Source organism: Mustelus asterias, chromosome 4 (assembly GCF_964213995.1).
Source record: "Mustelus asterias chromosome 4, sMusAst1.hap1.1, whole genome shotgun sequence".
Classification (NCBI taxonomy): domain Eukaryota; kingdom Metazoa; phylum Chordata; class Chondrichthyes; order Carcharhiniformes; family Triakidae; genus Mustelus; species Mustelus asterias.
In genome coordinates, this window is record NC_135804.1 from 26,602,232 (window position 1) to 26,624,713 (window position 22,482).

A 22,482-nucleotide genomic window follows, 5' to 3' on the forward strand; every position below is an offset into this window, starting at 1 on the left:
CAGGATTGGTCTGGTGGAGGGAAGAGAGAAAGAACTCAGTTATTAGTGAGCCTGGTGCATCAAGACAAAATGTGGAGATGTCGGCGTTGGACTGGGGTAAACACAGTAAGAAGTCTAACAACACCAGGTTAAAGTCCAACAGGTTTATTTGGTAGCATCAAGACAAGAGCAGAGCGTGCATTTATTTGTGGACTAACCGTGTGTTCTAATAGTCTGAACAGATACTTCACCTGTGAAAAAAAAACTTTCATTGTGAACCAAAGGAATAGAACGGATTCATCAGTTTGCAGCGTCTTCAAAAGTTAAATCCTTTCATTTTCTTCCCACACCCACAGACGAGTTATTTTTTAAAAAAAGAAAAGCTCAGGGCACTGAAATGTACAGGGATAGCAATTATTCTGCCTCACCCTATGTTACAACAACCGAAACTGGTTTTTCAGCCCCGGGCAGCCTGTTTACACAGCACGACATTCCAGCCCAGGCACGCCTAGTATCACAGGTATCAGGGATAAAGCCATCATTTTGGCAGACAGAGTGGTGAGCTCATTTCACAAACTCAAATCAAACACAACCATTTTAGCGGATGGAATTACCCAATGATTGATTGCAAAGACAGAATCAATAGTCAGGAGCCATTGCTGACATTGGGTCACCATGCATTAGATTCTAATGATTTGAATGAAGTTTCCATGCTCCCAGTCACAAAAGTTCTCAAACGGCTCTGTTTGGTTTGAAGGTTGAAACATCCAGAGCCTCAAAAACACTGAGAAAAATACACCTGTTTTGTGGAATACTTCGATACACGCAGCCAATATTATTTCATTCTGTTGTTCCCATGTAAAATTCTCTCTATGAATTCGGTCTACCTCAAGAGAAGGAACGTTAGTGCTGGGTAATGAAACATGATCCGTTATCACGCCAGCACAAAAATGCTAAATCCACCAGACAAACAGCCAGGAATGACGAGTGATTGAGTTTGGTTTAAGAGCTCCTACCAAACTAACATTTACACAAAACTGAAACCTTTTTTTTAAAAAAAAGAAATGGAGTGGACATTCCAAAAAAAAAGGCACAATCTGGTTCGCCTTTCCAAACAGAAACTGTTTTTAATCTTCTCCTGCCTTTTCGCATCCACCAGGAGACAAATAGAATTGTTCCAAAAGTAAGTGGAGATTTTGGGTTATTAGCGACAGGTTTAAAAACCTTCAAACTGAAGTCAAAATCCAGCTCCTGTTCAAAAAAAAAGCCAACTCTCGGTGGGCTTCTCTCATCCTTTACATTCTAGAAGGGTGGAGCGAGTGAGCACTGTTGTGCTTCGAGAAAGATATATAGGGAGGGAGTAGGAATACTCAAAAGCACACATTTTCCTTAGGAACTTACCCTCATTGTAAATAGAATCAAACAATCCCTCTCGTGCAGAAGGAGTGCACAAAAGGAGGCCTTTTGGCCCATCAAGTCTGCACAGACTCTCTGACATGTATCCAGGCCCACCACTCCACCCTATCCCATGGCTAATCCATGTAATTTATGCATCTTGGGTAAGAGAGGCAATTTAGCATGGCCAATCCATCTAATCTGCACATTTTGATTTGATTTGTCACATGTTGGTATACAGTGAGAAGTATTGTTTCTTGCATGCTATACAGACAAAGCATACCGTACATAGAGAAGGAAATGAGAGTGTGCAGAATGTGTTAGTCATAGCTAGTGTAGAGAAAGATCAACTTAATGAGAGAGTTTAAAAGAGTTAGAATGAAGTTTTAGAAGCATAGAACGAGGGTAAAAAATAGAATTAGAAGGTGTGCTGGGCACAGCTTGCAAGAAGTCACCTCACTCCGGCGCCATCTTGGAAAATTGAAGCCTGGGAGGAAACCCACACAGACATGGGGAGAATGTGCAAACTCCATACAGATAGTCACCCAAGGCTGGAATTGAGCCCAGGCCCCTGGCGCTGTGAGGCAGCAGTGCTAACCACTGTGCCACCCCTTTATGTTTGAGAATGTTCAAGGAGAAGCAAATATATTTTTAAGAACAGAAAATGCTGGGAGTGCTCAGCAGGTCAAGCAGCATCTGCAGAGAGAAAAACAGAGTGAACATTTCAGTCCGTTTCCCTCATTGGAACCATTCTGATGAAGGGTAACAGACGTCAAACATTAACTGTTCCTCTGCCACAGATGCTGCCCGACCTGCCAAGCATTGCCAGCACTCTCCGTTCTCTTCAGTTCAGGTTTCCAGCATCTGCGGTATTTTGCTTTTGCAGGATGAATTTGCCCACATTGACTCCTATTCTTAAATCCACAATGGTGCAAAATTAAATTGGACAAATTCCACACAATCAACTCTTTCTGGTGACTTCCACATTCCAAACAGAAACATGCCCCAGGAAAGAATAATCAATGGCTCTCAGTTGCTAAAAAGACCAGTTCTAGATTTCAATCCTCAAATTGGATCAAACAGATCCCCTTGAAGAAGCAGCATTGTAGATTGTTGCTGAAGACACCAATTTGATTCAACAATCTTTAACTGTGTTAAAACAAAAATCTCAGGAACTTGCTAATTCTGCTATCCATCCTCACTAATTGAACCAAATTGTGTGAAGTTTGCACATATTCTCCCAGTATTTGCGTGGGTTTCCTTCAGGTGCTCCGGTTTCCTCCCACAGTCCAAAGATGTGCAGGTTAGGTAGATTTGCCATGATAAATTGCCCCTTAGTGTCCAAAGAAGTGTAGACTAGATGGATTAGCCGTGGTAAATGTGTGAGGTTAAGAGGAGAGGGCAAGGGAGAGGGCCTGTGTAAGATACTCTGTCTGAGTGTATAGTGCAGACTTGATGGACTGAATGGCCTCCTTCTGCACTGGAGGGATTCTAATCTATTTCCAACTGATAAATCTTTACTCAGAAACAATGATATATTTCATCCTCTAGTGTGGCAACATTCAAATAATTGATCTCCTAGACAGATACACAAATAATATTCAAAGAGAGGCACCTCTAGTTAAAAGTTGGCAACAGAAGTTGAAGTCCAGAAACAAACTTTTCGCATTAATCCAATAAAAACTACTGCTTGCTTTGAAATGGTGATTTTATGTAGAGCTTCTCGGCCTTTTGGCTAAGATCAAGTGTAGTATGGAGAGGATGCTGCACTTGGTTGAGGCCATTGGGTTATATTTAAGCTTCATATTCGTATGAAGCAATTTTCAAAAGCGGCATCTAGGCCTTTTGGCTAAGATGTAGCCTTGGAGGAGGAAACCTCTCCCTCCTCCAATCAGCTTGGCTCATGTAGATCAGGCCCAGGACAGGGTAAATGGTCGCTCGCCCTGTCTTGTCAGCCTGGATCTGAAATGTCTCAACTTGTTGAGACTCTGAATTGGATTTGATTTGGTTGAATTGGAAAAGTATAAAAAAAAATTTTTTTATGTAGAGCACTGCCACAAGACAATGAAAACAAATAAATATAAATGGACACTAGGCCTAAGATTGAGATAGTAGGAGGTTTTTAAATTTGAGGATTTAAGGGTCCTCCTGCTCAGTACGAGGGGAACCGCAGGTTCAGACATTTGGTGTATGTGCTTGGCTGAGGAGCCAATGGTGCGAAGCTACCATCTGTTGGATTATGACTGAACTCCTTCAAGTCAGAATCCCGCCTAAAAGTCAAGCGGGGATTTCTAATGCCCAAGGGATGGAAGATACAGCCATTGCCAAAGGAAAGACAGGAATCTGTAAAAATGAATGTTGGAGGAATGGAGAGTTCTAGGGGGAAAAAAATTACTGAGCTAGTGGAAGGTAGAAACATTATTCCAGAGTATGGGCTCTTGAAGCATTTATATACAATTAAATGAAAATGGAAGGCCAGAAGCCAATGTAGTTCAGCAAGAGGGGTGGTGGATGAGCAGGACTTGCTAAGGGGCAGGATACAGGGAGCAAAGTTTAACCAGAGGTGAGAAAGGCATGACTGAGGTTTCAGCAGCAGAGCTGGTGATGCGACAGCAGTGCAAAGAGGCAGTCTTCATGATTCAGATGATAGGAGGTTGGAGTTTCAGCTCTGCATCAAGCAGTGTGCCACAGTTGCCAAAGATTTAACTGGAAATCAGTAGCAATGTTATTGTGGCAGGACAAAGACAACAGCTTTAATCTACTCAAGGTTTCAACTAGAGAAAATTGCAACGTGCAAAATCAGAGGTTTGGCGAGCTTTCTGCGGACACAGAAGTAGCAAAAGGGTGGAGAGAGGTGATGAAGTGAAAGTGCTGGGTGTCATTAGTATACATATGGAACTGGATGCTGTCTATAAACAATGAGGGCAAGGGGCAATGTAGCTGAGGAGATAATGGGACCAAGGATAGATCTATTGAAGCCAGGAGGCTCCAGGGGTAAAAGCGTACGGCAGGAAAAGCTATTGTTGGAAATGCCCTTTGAGTGGATAAGCAAAACTGGAACCTAGTGAGGATGTTTTCTTTTATTCATTTTGTAGGACACGAGTATCGCTGGCTGGGCCAGCATTTATTGCTCGTCCCCAAGAGTCAACCACATTGCAGTGGCTCTGGCGTCACATGTAGGCCAGACCAGGTAAGGATGGCAGATTTCCTTCCCTAAAAAGGATATTAGTGAAACAGATGGGTTTTTACAGCAAATCGATAATCGTTTCATGGTCATTAGACTTTTAATTGAAGATTTTTATTGAATTCACCATCTGCCGTGGCAAGCTTCGAACCAGGTCGTGCTCTGGATACTCGTCCAGGGAAAATACCGCTGCCTCCTCTCCTCTGTGCCACTGAGATGATGTGGAGATGCCGGTGTTGGACTGGGGTAAACACAGTAATAAGTTTAACAACACCAGGTTAAAGTCCAACAGGTCAAATAAACCTGTTGGACTTTAACCTGGTGTTGTTAAACTTGATGTGGAGATGCCGGCGTTGGACTGGGGTAAACACAGTAAGAAGTTTAACAACACCAGGTTAAAGTCCAACAGGTTTATTTGGTAGCAAAAGCCACACAAGCTTTCGAGGCTCTGAGCCCCTTCTTCAGGTGAGTGGGAATTCTGTTCACAAACAGAACTTATAAGACACAGACTCAATTTACATGAATAATGGTTGGAATGCGAATACTTACAACTAATCCAGTCTTTAAGAAACAAAACAATGGGAGTGGAGAGAGCATCAAGACAGGCTAAAAAGATGTGTATTGTCTCCAGACAAGACAGCCAGTGAAACTCTGCAGGTCCACGCAACTGTGGGAGTTACAAATAGTGTGACATAAATTCTGATTCTAGGATCGCATGATAAAGACTCAGGAGGAAAAAAGCAGAAATATTTATGTGAAATAGTGTGACATAAACCCAATATCCCGGTTGAGGCCGTCCTTGTGTGTGCGGAACCTGGCTATCAGTTTCTGCTCCGCGACTCTGCGCTGTCGTGTGTCGCGAAGGCCGCCTTGGAGAACGCTTACCCGAATATCAGAGGCCGAATGCCCGTGACCGCTGAAGTGCTCCCCAACAGGAAGAGAACAGTCTTGCCTGGTGATTGTCGAGCGGTGTTCATTCATCCGTTGTCGCAGCGTCTGCATAGTTTCCCCAATGTACCATGCCTCGGGACGTTGTCTACCTGATACGCTGCAAGAAAGGATATCAGGTAGACAACGTCCCGAGGCATGGTACATTGGGGAAACTATGCAGACGCTGCGACAACGGATGAATGAACACCGCTCGACAATCACCAGGCAAGACTGTTCTCTTCCTGTTGGGGAGCACTTCAGCGGTCACGGGCATTCGGCCTCTGATATTCGGGTAAGCGTTCTCCAAGGCGGCCTTCGCGACACACGACAGCGCAGAGTCGCGGAGCAGAAACTGATAGCCAGGTTCCGCACACACAAGGACGGCCTCAACCGGGATATTGGGTTTATGTCACACTATTTCACATAAATATTTCTGCTTTTTTCCTCCTGAGTCTTTATCATGCGATCCTAGAATCAGAATTTATGTCACACTATTTGTAACTCCCACAGTTGCGTGGACCTGCAGAGTTTCACTGGCTGTCTTGTCTGGAGACAATACACATCTTTTTAGCCTGTCTTGATGCTCTCTCCACTCCCATTGTTTTGTTTCTTAAAGACTGGATTAGTTGTAAGTATTCGCATTCCAACCATTATTCATGTAAATTGAGTCTGTGTCTTATAAGTTCTGTTTGTGAACAGAATTCCCACTCACCTGAAGAAGGGGCTCAGAGCCTCGAAAGCTTGTGTGGCTTTTGCTACCAAATAAACCTGTTGGACTTTAACCTGGTGTTGTTAAACTTCTTACTGTTGTTAAACTTACCACTGAGATGAACAGAGGAGAGACCCTGCAAGGATAGCCTGGTTGGCCATATCTACATGTGTAAGGGCATTGAGAATACAAGAACATAAGAACTCGGAGCAGGAGTAGGCCATCAGGCCCCTCGAGCCTGCTCCACCATTCAATAAGATCATGGCTGATCTTTTCGTGGACTCAGCTCCACTTACCCACCCGCTCACTATAACCCTTAATTCCTTTACTGTTCAAAAAATCTATCTATCCTTGCCTTAAAAACATTCAATGATAATTTATAGTCATAATTACACAGTGTATCATTTTTGATTGGGGCCATTTTGACAGAAAGCTAATTGGAGAAAGTCAAACATGGAGACGCGGGAACAATAAACAGCATTGAGACAATATGTACTGCCAGGCTTTAGAAATCAAAGAAACCTAGCAGATGGGGTGCGGGCTATCATTTAAAACTATTGAATTGCGAGCGAGTTGGCAGTGGGGTGGGGGGTGGTTTAATGACAGCAGTTTTGAGAAACAGGGGTGGCCGAAAGTAGCGAGGGAAAGTCAGATTTTAATTCTACAAAATACGGTGGTCAGAAATAATCAGTCTCAAGTGTACTGAGGTAATTTATCTCGTACATGGAACATCTTGGGCAAGTCTGAAAAATAAATTAATTTTGGGAGGAGCATCTAAGATGATCAAATACAGCTGAGCAAGTGAGGAAGAAATACTTGAACAAAATGAGACTAAAATGCTTCCTCAAGTGCAAATGGATTCCGTTTCGGTTAGTGATTTATCTTTATTGCTGACTGAATCGAGCAAAAACGGCAACGTGGTTTTTAAGATCACCCCTCGGGTTTGAGGTTTCCTTCCAAGCACAATGAGCAAGTGGCTGTTTGCACAGCTACACAACGAGGCACAGGGAGGGGTCATCATACTCTCTTGAACACCTGTAGCAAAATACCGGACTAAATAAACCCGGCCAAGAGGAACGCTGTACAGTGAAAAACAAAGCAATCAGGAAAGACTTTGCATTGTAAAAAGTGGGTACAAGGGGCAACTTCATAAGCAGTTTGTTAAGGCCAATGGAATGGAAAGAAACCTGTAACCGTGCAGAAAGATATTTCATTGCAGGGCAATTTCCCCAATCATTTAATCATTAAACAATACGCTAATGGCAACAGGACATGTTTAGCACTGGAAAGGCCAAAGTCTCAATTTCATAATTTCAAAACTAAGTCTCACACAAACCAAGTAAAATTATACAAAACTCTAGACAATTACTGCATTTGTTCATGGTAGATATTGTAACCTGCACGACAGCACACTATTATAAAGGGAAGTTTGTTTTTTTAAAAAATTTGAATACTATGGAGTCATACATGGGCAGCATGGTGACACAGTGGTCAGCATTGCTGCCTTACAGCTCCAGGGACCTGGGTTCAATTCCAACCTCGGGTCACTATCGGTGTGGAGTTTGCACATTCTCCCCAGTTTCCTCCCACAGTCCAAAGATGTGCAGGTTAGGTTGATTGGCCATGCTAAAATTGACACCTGTGTTACAGGGATTAGCAGGGTAAATATGTCAGGTTATGGGGATAGGGCCTGGGTAGGATTGTGGTCGGTGCAGACTCATTGGGTCGAATGGCCTCCTTCTGCACTATAGGAATTCTATACAGGCCAGGAAAATCTGGAGTTATTTCTGGTCCGTGCTGGTTTAGTTGATCTTAGCCAGGGGTGGGGGAGGTCATAGAAACCCTACAGTACAGAAAGAGGCCATTCGGCCCATCAAGTCTGCACCGACCACAATCCCACCTACGTCCTACCCCCATATCCCTACATATTTACCCACTAATCCCTCTAACCTATGCATCTCAGGACACTAAAGGCAATTTTTAGCATGGCCAATCAACCTAACCTGCACATCTTTGGACTGTGGGAGGAAACCGGAGCACCCGGAGGAAACCCACGCAGACACGAGGAGAATGTGCAAACTCCACACAGACAGTGACTCAAGCCGGGAATCGAAACCAGGTCCCTGGAGCTGTGAAGCAGCTGTGCTAACCACTGTGCTACCGTGCCGCCCCAGGTCATTGTGTACTGAGCTTTACTGGGCCAGGGGTATGGAGAGATCAATCTCTACCCTATAATCCCAATTGGAAAATGTAACTGGATTGAGGATAGTAACAAACTTTATTCCCTATAAAACAGATTAACCTGCAACATTCGCTAACTATGTCTGGACAAGGGCAGAAGGCTCCTGCATTTATGTAGAAAGAAAATGGAACAGTCGAGGTGTGAAACAGTGATAGACGACCTAGACTGGTGAGTGGGCCACAAGATTGAAATTGAGCTTGTCCTTCAGCTATGGCTCCCATGAACGAGGTTTAATACATGCCGAATATTTTATAACGAGTCATAGAAAATGCTTCAACATTGATATATTAATTGAACGGTTAACTTGAGATGGTGAAAGCAAAAGAAACATTTACATTTTGATTGGACACAGAGGGAACACACGGTTCTCACAATCAATGCTGTGTGAAATCAGCATGCACCTCACTTTATATGCCCTTGCGTTACATGCCACTGTCATACCGGTAGGATAAACCATGTGGGTGGAAACCAGTGGAATCCAGCAACCCTGTGCATTGGCAACGGTCAAAATGTCTTGTTGGCCACACTCCAAACCCAGATGGGCCGCATGCGGCCCTGGGTCACAGGTGTAAAGAAAGGGGTGGGGGGGGGGGGGGGGGGGGCGGTGTGGCAGAAACTATAACAACTCATTTTCATTTCAAAAATTTATCACTTGAGTATTGATTCAATTTGCTTTAAAAAAAAAATCCCCTGGTATCTTCCAATTTCCCTGCTCCAGTTACACTCCACTCACAGAGCCAAGGACAAAAACAGAACAACCACGATCATGTCAGTCACTCCATTTAACTCAACTACCCAAGAGTAAATCCTCCAGCCAGGCAAGTCAGGAGGCAATTGTAGCAACTTGTCAACTACAGAGATTGGGTGAGCTCCTCTCTTCTTCACTATGGGTAAATATTTTTAAAAGCATAATTTTAAAACCATTGATCTTTGTTGCAGCCTTTGAAGATGGGTGAAGCAGGGCTGGCACTGCCATCTAGTCTTTAGACAGACAGTCGTCTTTAAGTAGACCTTAATTAATATATATTTTCGCGTAGGCCTAACACCTGCTCAAGATGCCTCCTTTAAAAAAAGGCCTTGACAAATTTAGCAGTGTTCTGAAGCCACACCTCTTTCAAATTTCTACCATGAAAATCTGCTCGTTGCAGACAAAACCTGGACTTTAAGGCCACAATTGTTGGCTTCACTGGATGAACAAGGAATGACTGACGAGAGAAAGAATAAAGGGAAAGAAAGAAAAAGACAAGGACTTGATATAGTATTGTTAAAGATCACTGAATAGCTCAGCCAATGGATATGTTTTGAAGGGAAGTCACTGTTGTAATGTAGGAAACAGTAGCTAATTTGTGCACAGCAAGCTCTCAAACAACAAAGGACCAGATAATCAACTTTTGCTATGTGGATTGAGCAGGACACCAGGGATAATTCCACTGCTCATCTTTGATCAAATGCTGCGAGATCTTTTACCTCCGCCCGAGCAGACAGATGAGGCCTCAGTCTGTTGTCTCATTCGAAAAACCACACCACTAACAATGCAGCACTCCTTCAGTACTGCACGGGAATGTCTCACACATGCAATGAATGGCATCAGGGCAGTCAGGTATTTATAAACAAAAGAAGGTTTAACTGGAATGCCTTTGCCGACAAGTGTAGCTTTAAGATGATTAAACAACCATGATATTGAAAGAAACCATGATATTGATAATACTTCAAACTTACTTTCCTATTCTTAGCAACTTCAAAACTACTAGATTTCTTCCTCTTTCCCCCAAACCCACATCTACACGAGTGCCATTGTTGAGAAGTTATCCATTACCTTTATTATTCTTTCGTGGGACCTGGGCGTCACTGGCTGCCCAGCATTTATTGCCCATCCCTAGTTGCCTGACGGCAGTTGAGAGTCAACCACGTTGCCATGGCTCTAGAGTCACATATAGACCAGACCAGGTAAGGATGGCAGATTCTCTTCCCTAAAAAGGACATTAGTGAACCAGATGGGTTTTTCCAACAATCGACAATGGTTTCATGATCAATAGATTCTTAATTCCAGATACTTTTTATTGAATTCAAATTCCACCATCCGCAGTGGCAGGATTCGAACCCGGGTCCCCAGAACATTAGCGGAGTTTCTGAATTAATAGTTTAGCGATAATACCAACCAAGGCCATTGCCTCCTCTTGCATTAGGTGTTGGATACTTGTGACCACCTACTTGAATACATATCTAAACCTGTAAGAATGGCAGTAAATGGGAGGGAGGGAGAAGGCAGGAAACTACAAGCCAGTTCATAGGGAAAATGTTAACAGGCCATTATTAAAAAATGTTAGAGCAGAACACTTGAAAAAATTCAAGGCGATCAGACAGAGTAAACATAGATTTAAAAGGAAATCATATTTAACCAAGTGTTGTGGATAAAGGGGGAGGGGGGAACCAGATGTATTGTATGTGGATTTCTCGAAGACATTTGATTAGGTGTCACAACAAAAGTTATTGCACAGAATAAAAGCTCCTGGTGTAGGGGAGCAACATATTGGCATGGATTGAAGATTGGCTAGCTAAGAAACAATTCACATAAATGGGTGTTTTTCAGGTTGGCAGGATGTGGTCAGTGGTGTACAATAGGGATCAGTGCTGGGACCTCAACCTTTTACAATTCATACAAATGATTAGGATGAAGGGACTGAAGGAATAGTTGATAAATTTTCTGATGACACAAAGATAGGTAGGAAAATAAATTGTGAAGAGGACGTAAGTAACCTACAAAGGGACATGGGTTGAGTGAGCGAAATTGTTCCTTTTTACAGGAAAAATAAAAAAATCTTATTATCTAAATGGTGAGAGATTGCTGAGCTAAAGTGGCGGGGGATCTGGGTGTGCCAGTGCATGAATCACAAAGGCTAGTATACTGGTACAGCAAGTAATTAGGAAAGCTAATAGAATGTCATTGCTTACTGTGTGAGGTGGAATAGTTTACAAAAGTAGGGAAGTTATGCTTCAGTTATACGGGACATTGGTGAGGCTACATCTGGAGTATTGTGTACAGTATTACTCTCCTTATTCAAGTTAAAGATGTAAATGCATTAGAAGTAGTTCAGAGAAGGTTTTCTGGACTAATACCAGGAATGGGCAGGTTGTCTTGTGAGGAAAGGTTAGATTTATATCCACTAGAGATTAGAAGAGTCAGAAGAGATTTGATTGAAACCTTTTAAAGCTCCCGAGAGGTTTTGACAGGGTGGATGAGGAAAGGATGTAATACAAGAGGTCAAGCATTTAAGATGGAGAAGAGGAGAATATTCTCTCAGAACGTCGTGAGTCTCTGGAACTGTCTTCCTCAAAAGGCAGTGGAAGCAAAGTCTTCGAATGTTTTAAGGCATAGCTGATAGATTCTTGATTAACAAATGGGTGGGAGGTCATCAAGAATGTGAAGTTGAGGTTACAATCAGAACAGCCATGATCTCATTGAATGATAGAATCCTACAGTGAGAAGGAGGCCATTCAGCCCATCAAGTCTGCACTGACCACAATCCCACCCAGGCTCTATCTCCATAACCCCATGTATTTTATCTAAGTAGTCTCCCTGACACTAAGAGGCAATTTAGCACGGCCAATCCACCTAACCCACACATCTTTGGACAGTGGGAGGTCACTGGAGCACCCGGAGGAAACGTACACAGAGATGGGGAGAATGTGCAAACTCCACACAGATGGTGACCCAAGCTGGGAATCTAAACCTAGGTCCCTGGCACTGTGAGGCAGCAACGCTAACCTCTGTGCCACCCCGAGTAGAGCAGACTCGAGGGGCTGGGTGGCCTACTCTGCTCTTAATTTGTATGCTCAATGTTATCTCAATTACAGTGGTCATTAAAGTAATTTTCAAATTACTTCAATCAAGCAGATTTGCCCATCAATGGGATGGCACAGTGGTTAACATCGCTGCCTCACAGTACCAGGGTCCCAGGTTCAATTCCAGCCTTGTGACTGTGTGGAGTTTGCATGTTCTCCCTCTATCTGCGTGGGTTTCGTTCGGGTGCCAGGTTTCCTCCCAAAGGATGTGCAGGTTAGGTGGATTGGCCATGCTAAGTTGTCCCTTGGTGTCCCAAGATATGTAGATTTGGGGGATTAGCGGGGTAAACATGTGGGATTACAGGAATAGGGCAGGGGGCAGTCAATACAAAGAAACACAAAGGTTATCACATGGAAATAAGCTATTCAGTCTAATCAGTTTGTGTTGGCTTTTTTCCTGCATGCGAGCAAATATTTTTAATCACATCTACCAGTCTTGAAAGGGAGGTTGTAGCTGAAATTAAATAATTGTAAGTGAATTGATAGAAAGGATTTCTAGAATCGAGCACCACCTCAAAGTCCATCACCAAATCACATTATCTCCTTTACTGTCAACCATGTATCCAATCTAATCTTGAATGTTGACAGTTTCATCCTCAAACAATAACCCTGGAAGTTAATTCCACAAGCTTATAGCTACGGTTCTTCATTCTATACCTTTCAACAACTGGAACAATCCAACTTAGCTACTCCGTCCCATGCTTTCATAATACCTCTATCATGTCATATTCTATCATTCTGCAATGTTCTTTTGTAAAAAGCCCTGATTTTTCTCGTAAAAGGCAGCATCTCAGAGAATACGTTTTAACTGTTTTGTACACTGCTAAAGTGTATATTCCAATATTGCACACGCCACTCTGACTGAAGTCCAGCAAGGTTCCATTATTTTGGCTCATAGACTTTATACTTCCACTGCTAAACCTAGAATACTATCATTTTACAGTCACATTGGCTTGAAGTATCGTCTTTAGTGTCTTGTAAACCTGTACTCAAAAACCAAGGCACTACCCCCAGTGGATGTAAAAGTTTTTTTTTACTCCATCCTTAAAACAAAGCCAGTGCTCAGAGTGGACCAGGCAAACCCAAATCCATTCCTTGCTCCAAAACCCAAATTCAAAATCCAATTGAATCCAATTCAAGGTCCCCCACAAGAGAGACATACAAGGTCCAAGCTGACAAGATATGGCATTGCACCTCATCTTGGACTTGGTCTTAGGCAAAAGGCCAATGTAAAAGATTGCACAACTTGAAGAGCAGCCAGTTCTTCTGGTGTCTTGTTCAACATTTCCATCTCAATCTACACTGCTATTGGTTACCTACTCTTTCATCAGTTTATTTGCTGGGATCTTGCTGTGCACAATGGACTCAGGTTTGGTTACAAAACAGCGACTGTACTTTAATGCAATTGAAGGCATATAGAAGACAACCTTTCCTTGTATAAAATGGGGATTGCATTAAATTAGAGCAAAGAGAGAAGAATTTATTTTAATTGCTCAGTAAATAGTTAAGCCTGATGGACAAGATGATTCCTGCTATGATCTCCTATCTTACCTCAGCTTTGGTTGAGGTTAGTTATGATGGATAAAATTAATATAGGTTTGGACCAGTTCAGAGTGGAAATAATGAAAATGTCCAAATGGCAAAGTGTAGAAGGTTGAAAACAGAGGTTAATCAAACAGCAATCTCCAAGAAAGTGATGAAATAACTAAGTGAATTGATAGAAAAAACATTAAGAATGGAGTCCCACCTCAAATTCCACCACTATTAGATATGCATGTGTCATCAACATGTGGTTTGAGTCATACAAAAACTTAATGATGTCTCAGATCAGTAACCAAAACTTAGTTTTGGGGCGATGTGAAATCAAAGATATCCAGAGCAATATGAAGTGACAAGGTGCAGTCCAAATATATTTGTTTCACCAGGAAACATAGTACATTCATTTCTAATGCCAAAAAGGCACATTTTAGGGCAAATAGAGGGGGACAATTTTCCTCATTAAAGTGCTCTCCACACCTCTTACGTTATTATCCTATTCACACAGCGAAAGGGTGAATGTAAACGTAAAGATCACAATCAGAAAAAAAGCATTCTAGCAAAATAGCAGGTAGGGAGAAAGAGAAGAGAAATGCAAGATTAAAGACATTATATCGTCATGCACTCAGAATATCATTACAGCATTTTGTTAAACTACCCAAGTCATGGGCTGCAATGGAACTCTTCATCTCAAACACAAAAAAAAATCCTTCCAACAATGAACCATTTCATCTGCTCTTTGTGCTTTATCACTGGAACAACATCACACAGTCATGTGGATGCTTCAATTATATCCACCCTGACAATGCAAGCAGGGCATGAACATAAACTCTAAATGTACAGCATGCCTCAGTGATATGTTAGTACAGTGGCAACTAGTGGAGCAGATAATGGCACTAAAAAGATCTTTCAAACTTGTGCATATCAAGTGCCTGCAAAAGCCATGAATTGGATCAATGCGGCATTAAGTCGACGTTGCATTAAATTAAATCATTGATGAGATGACAGCTACTTTTTTTCTTCCCCACAACACAAGCCTTTCAGTAAACAAAATCCTGGCGGATCATAGAATTAAAATGAAATAACACTTTCTCAGAGGATCTCAAAACTTTGTAAAAGAAATCTCAACTCAAATAGAAGGACTTTGGGCAGTCTCTGAGGACCTGACCCTATTAATTTCAGTCCGGCACAGAGGAAAATGCAGTACTTTGATGGAAAGCACCCATTTTGACACACTCGATGCCTGTAGGTGAAAATAGGTATTGCTGGTGTAGGAGACATTTTCAGGTGAGCTGGACTGCATTGTGAAACTTGGATGGCATCCATTTTGTAAAATTAGAACCCAATCAAGCAACACGCATCGGATTTCAACAAGTAGGCAAAACACACACAAAATAAAGAATTGAATTAACAGCCCATCTCCTTTGAATTAAGTTATGCAAATAAGTTTATAAAGTGAGAAAAAAGGAACAATTGATCAAAAAAAGAGGAAGCTCTCAGTGCAACAGGGTGCAATCTACTCAATAAAGAGATACTAAAGCCTGTTTTGGGGCCGGTTTTGGATGGCAAAAATGTTTCAGTTCCCTCCTCATCTCCCCAGAATAAAATTTAATTTTGCTCCATTATTTATTCCCCAGTATCAGATTTTAAAAGTTTCTATTAGCTGCACTCGATGCTAGGTCAGAATTTTACATTGGGATACCACAGTTAGAAAACTGAGCGGGGTGGGGGGGGGATAATATCACACAAAGACCCTGGTTACTGACATTAGATTAGACAAGGGGGCTCAGTTAACAGATCCAGATAATGCTATCGCTGACTACACATCTGAACTCTCACTTAATTCGAAACACAAACATTCATTGAAAGAAAAACAGATAAAGCCCCCAACCCATTGCCAAAAACGTTAGCTTTTCTGGGCAAGTGCGCACACTTTGGAGAGAAACACACACCTGTACTAACAGGAAGTTAAACAGGTCAGAGTTTCAGAGTGGAAACTCCAGCCACCGCCCTGGTAAATCTCAATCACACATTTCAAACGTGAAAGGGAGGGCGACTGCAAGACAGGGAAAATAATGTCGAATTCCTCTGCATCCCAGCGCACCTTTTACTTTCAATTCACCCCCCTGTTTCCACCTCGCCCCCGCAATCATTCCAGGATTGTTCCCGATCCGGACTGGATTCCTATCCAGCTCTTTCCCGCTGTGAATCCCCTGATCTCTCACTTCTGCATTTTCCTCCCCTCTCTCTGGACACTGGAGGACTTTCCTGAGCGCTTGCTTGCTTGCTTACCTTTGCCAAGAATCTGTCCCACTTCCAGTGAGGGCACATGGAACGTGTAGCAGCCTTGGTCGAATCCTTTACATCGTGTGGAAGTTTCACTAATAGGAACCTGTGAAATCAGGACAGGTTAGAAAGAGAGATTGGTAACTTGGGCCATTTCCCTCAGTTTACCATCAACCCCCTCAACCTCCGCCCCACCCCCCAGCCAGCTCAAGGCAAGTTAACGCTCTGCACTAACTGATCGGATTGTAAAAGTTCAGCATAGATTTATAAAGCGAGGAGAGACGGATGGTGTGAGCAGGGGGAGGCAGTGTGAGCTGGGGAGTTTACTCCCCAGTGAAGGCTGGCTGAATTAAAGAGGGGTCTCTGAGATTTGTGCAGCAACCCTTAAAGCAGGGAGAGTGCATCTTACCAGGAGGAAGAGGATTCCCAGGGTGGAGAAGATGAAGTTTCTCATTGAAATATCCGAGTGAGTTTCCAAAGCGCAGAGTTAAAGAGTTATCTGCTCACTGCTGCTGTCTCCACTTCTGTCTGATTCAACAGCTCTACTAATCTCTTTCACTGCCCCAAAACCAGGTGACGTCTCCAGGTGCTTTCCTCTCCCTCTCTCATTGGCTGGCAGCCGGATGTTTGTGTCCAATTTTGGGAGTTGAAATACCTGGGTGAGGGCAGGTAAGGCAGCTCCAGCTCAATCCCTATCCCTCCCACACCCAGTCCAAGGTGAAGGCAATCAGGCCGATTCCTGGAAGAACTGTGCAGCAACTGGAACTTTTGTCAGCCTCTGCAGTGTGTGTGTGTGAGTGAGTGTGCAGTAATATGAAGGCGGCTGTGCCCTCGGGGCGGGGTTTGCTATATCAATGTCGAGCTTTCTTCAACCCCAGCAGCCTGCCTGCTTGAATCCTCTCCCAGACATTCCGGCTGCATCCCTACATTCCCAACTTGGGCTGCTGGAAGTTTCCAGCAAGGATGGCTCCCGTGGATTGTGCTAATTCTCCCTGCATGTTAGGGAGAGATTATTGTCTGTACGTGACTCAATTGCACATGATGTAATATGGAAGCAGAATTTCCAGGGAGAATATCCTGGTGAAATGTCTCTAGTTCTGGTCACTTATCAGCACTTCTCCCCACTTTACTCCCCCAATGGCAGCCCTAAGCTCTGGAATGTCCTCTCTGCCCCTCGCTCTCTCTCCTCCTTGAATACACGCCTTAAAACTGTTAGGCGCTATATCAATGCAAGTTGCTGTTTGAAAGACAGAAGTTGTGCTTTTTACTGAACTAAAAATTATGCTTACTCAGTTGGCAGTTTGTTGTCCTGCAACCTTTCACTATTGTGCCTCACACCGCCAGCGGTTGAAGTCTGGAGTGCACTGCCTGAGAATGTGGTGGAGGAAGTTTTAGTTTAGTTTATTTATTAGTCTCAAGCAGGCTTACATTAACAATGCAATGTAGTTACTGTGAAAATCCCTTAGTTGCCACAGTCCAGCACCTGTTCGGGTACACTGAGGGAGAATTTAGCATGGCCAATGCATCTAACCAGCACGTCTTTCAGACTGTGGGAGGAAACCCACGCAGGCACGGCGAGAACGTGCCAACTCCACACAGACAGTGACCCAAGCCAGGAATCAAATCCGGGTCCCTGGCACTGAGGCAGCAGCGCTAACCACTGTGCCACCGTGTTCAAGAGGGGATAGACTGTGACCTGAAAAGGAAGAATGTGCAGGGTTACAAGGAGAAGGTGGGAGAACGGCACTAAGTGAATTGCTCATTTGGAGAGCTGGTACAGACTTGATGGACCCAATGGCCTCCTCCTGTGCTGTCACAATTCTGTATTCCTGGCTTGGGTCACTGTCTGCACGTTCTCCCCGTATCTGTGTGTGTTTTCTCCGGGTGCTCCGGTTTCCTCCCACATTCTGAAAGACGTGCTGGTTAGGTGCATTGACCCGAACAGGCGCTGTGGTGACTAGGGGAATTTCACAGTAACTTCATTGCAGTATTAATGTAAGCCTTGCTTGTGACTAATAAATAAACTTTAATTCTTGATTTTGCACCCATCCCCCTGTTTGGTGGCAGTGTCTGTATATATAAACACTTACTTTAGCACCTACCTGTCACACTTCACAATGTCAGATGGTTCACAGACAGCAAATGTCAACAATTTCCTCCTAATTGTTATTCCCTTGAAGGGTAGAAACTTGGGATTCATAAATTGACAGTCTGTAGAAAATGTTCTCAAATTGGATGTGTATATATATATAAATATATATACATTTCCCGTACATATAAACAAATAGTTTCAACCTCAACTACTCAAACCACTTCCCCACTGGGAATTCCTGGCTTTAAATCAAGGTGCCATGTTAAATGTAGTGGAACAATATGTTGAGTACAGCCTGGAGACCATGATGGCGTGGCAGTGGGAAAGGATAGAACAACCAACTCTATCAGATGCTTTGAAGAGGTTGAGGACAATGAAGAAGGTTACTACATCACAGCCACCACGGAAAATATGTTGTTGGCTGCTTTTGACCAGGGTGAGATTTTGAACAGGAAGTGGGGGTGCATGGTGGTGATGATGCAGTTAAAATTCCTGTGGTAAGTTAATGCCAGCCGAGAAATTGGATCATGTCTGAATTGGGGCATGATCTAGCTGCGCACAACTAGAGAACAGAGGCAGATCCATGGAAAATTGGTCATGCTCATTTGCATAATAGTGGCAAGTTGCCAGCACTGAGACAAAGCGTCATCCTGACTCGAAACATTGGCTCTGATCTCGGTCCACAGACGCTGTCAGACCTGCTGAGATTTTCCAGCATTTCCTGTTTTTGTTTCAGGTTTCAGAATCCCAGTATTTTGCCTTTGCCAGACTTAGTTCTGGCTGAGAAATGGGCACTGCGCTAACAAGTTTTGAGGTCTTCCTCTGTTTCCTATTCGGAGTGAATTCATAAAGATTTTTTTCAATGTCTTTGCAATTCCACCTGAAATAACACAGAAGAAATCGTCACGGAGGTATTTTGATGTCGCTACATGTAATGAGAGGAATCATTCCCTAAAGTATTTCACCACGTGAGAGAAGTAAATTTGTGATAGTGACTGCATTTATAATGGAGAGAGGAGCGACACTCATTGCTGATTAGAAAGTTAATTTACGGGGTATTTTTCTCAATTTTCTCAATGATATGTTAACATATCATTTCCCATTTGCTTTTGTCTTATTTTCTCCTTTGTGATTATCTTAACCCAAAGTTACAGCTCAGTTACTCACACACTCTTATCACAATACAAAGATACTCACCTAAAGTAAACACTGCCAAAAGCTGCTGCACAAATTTCATTCACTGTGCTGCAGGGGAAATATAATCGTGAAAATATGCACAGGGGCCTCTAACTTTACATTCGCAGTTTTTTAGTTCAATCCTAGATACTCTTTGGAACAGAATAACCATTGTCATTATAATTTTTTATTTGTTCGTGCGATGTGGGCATCGTTGGCTGGGCCAGTATTTATTGCCCAGTCCTGAGGGTATTTAAGAGTCAACCACATTGCTTTCGGTCTGGAGTTACATATAGGCCAGACCAGGTAAGGACGGCAGCTTTCCTTCCCTAGAGGACACTAGTGAACCAAATGGGTTTTTACAACAATCGATGATGGTCATCTTTAGATTATTAATTACAATTTTTAAAATTGAATTCAAATTTCACTATCTGTTGTGGTAGGATTCAAACCCGGGTCCCCAGAGCATTAACCTGGGTCTCTGGATTACTAGTCTAGTGACAATACCACTACGCCACTGCCTCCGCATAATTGTTAGCTTGTAGGGAATATTTGATATGTAGTTTGAACATTTCCTTTGGAAATGTGATATTTGTACACTGACAATACATTAGGGGGGGAGGGAAAAGATCATCCAGAATGCCTAATGAACCTGGCATTTAGGAAGAGGACCTGTCCTGACTACAACACCAATGTGTCAATACTGGGAAACTCTCTACAGCTTACCACATCCCCGTGTGAAATTCAATTCTGTAATTGGCTGAGTGGGGTAAGGAACGTCCAGAGCGAGTATCTTTTTGTTACAAGGTATTGCCCTTACCAATGACAATATTAACCTCCGTAGGATTTTGACTGATCATTTTCTTTTGCGAAAATATACATTTTGTTACTGATATGAAGTGGGTGGGGTTTAAGGAATATCTCCTCTGTGTGTTACATGTTATGAAATAGCACACATGGGCCGGGATTTTACCGCCCTGCCCGCCACGGGAATCGGAGCGGGCGAGGGGCGGACAATGGGAACGTCCGTTGACCTCAGGTGGGATTTTACCATTTTGGGACGAGCCCTATCACAAAGACCACATTTACTATTCTGCTACTACAAGTCATTTATAGTAAAAACTTTCCATCTGGATCATCCCCTTGGTTTATAGAGTCATAGAGCCATAGTCATAGAGGTTTACAGTATGGAAACAGGCCCTTCGGCCCAACTTGTCCATACCGCCCTTTTTTTTTTAAACCCCGAAGCTAGTCCCAATTGCCCGCATTTGGCCCATATTCCATTTTACCCATGTGACTGTCTAAAAGCTTTTTAAAAGTCAAAATTGTACCCGCCTCTACTACTATCTCTGGCAGCTTGTTCCAGATACACACCACCCTCTGTGTGAAAAAATTGCCCCTCTAGACACTTTTGTATCTCTCCTCTCTCACCTTAAACCTATGCCCTCTAGTTTTAGACTCCCCTACCTTTGGGAAAAGGTAGGGGAGTCTTATCCTCTCCCTGAACCACTGTACTAGCACATGACTTCAGGAAAATTTGCTACAGCCCCTTGATGCAGTCTACAACAGAGATTTGACATTGAAGTTATTGGTGCAGTTCAGGCTCTCTTTGCCAACACCTTTGTTTTGTGTTGTGGCAGCGAGGTAGTTTTTTTTTGCTGGCTTGTTTACCTACAACCTAAAACGTTGCACGTCTGTACAAGCAGCTTGTGTGGATTAGTGCGGCCAGGTTCGATAATTAACACACGGCATTGCAAAGTAGTGTTTGAGTCAAGAATTGGAAGCATTATACAAGCTGGCACTTTGGTGCACTGGAAAGTTGCTGCATTTTCAGACATACACCATTGAAATGAGATATGTAATTATCTTCTGCCTGCTTCAGGTAGGCTGTAAATATCGCATGACGGCATTTAGTGAGCAGGAGCTCTCTGGTGCTGTGGCCAATAGTCATCCCTCAACCAATATCACCTAAATAAATAGACTGTATAAGATACCTGTTGTGATCATGTATGTGAGCAATGATTACTAGTTAAAGTAATTTAAAAACTGAAACACTTTGGTATGTTTGAGGGAAGAGATCAGGTTCTCCATAAATGCAAGCCAGATTTCCTTTTTTAATGGACATGATGAAACATACAATCACTACAGTGCAGAAGGAGGCCATTTGGCCCATCGAGGCTGCACCGACTCTCTGACAGAGCATCTCACCCAAGCCCTATCTCTGTAACCCCACATTACCCCGATAATTCCCCTAACCAACACATTTTGAGACACCAAGGGGCAATTCACCATGGCCAATCCACCTAACCTGCACATCTTTGGAGTGTGGGAGGAAACCGGAGCACCCGGAGGAAACCCACGCAGACACAGGGAGAACATGCAAACTCCACACAGACAGTCATCCAAGGCTGGAATTGAACAGCGCTGTGAGGCAGCAGTGCTAACCATTGTGCCACCGTGCCACCCACTAAATGTACCACATCAGTGCATGTAGGCTAAAATAATCAGATTGAAACAAAAATTTAAAAAGTCCTAAAGCATTACAATGCATAAAAACAACATGGGTGAATACCCCGCATGTTCTCCAACTTATCTATTGCAATTCTGCTGGAAATATCAGGGAAAGCCTTCAACAAGTTGGATTTGTGCTGTTTTTTAAGATATTAGTGGCTGTTCTGAGGCAAACAAACAAGAAAGTCCATGTAGAAATCTGTCCCCAATGCAACTGGAATGAGTCCAAAACAGCTTACTGTACCATTTTTAGAAAATCATTTCTCATTGAACATAATAAGCAATAGAATTTCAAGATGAAATAAAAAGCTTATCACTCATTAGACTCTAAGATTGCGCTTTTAATAGACCTTTCTGGTGCAGTTATTGTACAGAATGATCCAAATCTCAATAAAGTTACAGAGTTTGGATCTCTTGTCTGAGATAATACAGACCAATTACCTCTTGGTGCATTGCCAACTATTTTATTAATCTTGTCTCATTTACCCTTCCAATTTCCCACCTTTAGCCTATTCCCATTAGACGGTTGACCACTAAGCCTCCCTTTCTTGCCCTCTGCCAGCTGATATTGTAATGGTGCCCTCCTCAGGTACTGCACA

The 22,482-nt window shown here is 42.9% G+C and overlaps 1 protein-coding gene and 1 non-coding gene across 2 annotated transcripts in view; one reads left to right on the top strand and one right to left on the bottom strand.

Annotated features, from left to right (window-relative positions):
• The window catches only part of cdh31 (cadherin 31), a 58,604-nt gene extending 41,711 nt beyond the window's left edge, over positions 1–16,893 (bottom strand). The window contains exons 1-2 of the mRNA XM_078210708.1: positions 16,514–16,893; positions 16,111–16,210 (exon numbers count right to left, since the gene is read on the bottom strand). Of these exons, the coding sequence (XP_078066834.1) occupies positions 16,111–16,210; positions 16,514–16,558 (145 nt within the window). The 5' untranslated portion in view covers positions 16,559–16,893. The remainder of the gene's footprint in view (positions 1–16,110; positions 16,211–16,513) is intronic.
• LOC144493204 (U2 spliceosomal RNA) lies at positions 3,090–3,271 on the top strand. Its single transcript, XR_013497687.1, has one exon. It is a non-coding gene; the product is annotated as a U2 spliceosomal RNA (small nuclear RNA).
• Positions 16,894–22,482: the final 5,589 nt, after the last annotated feature.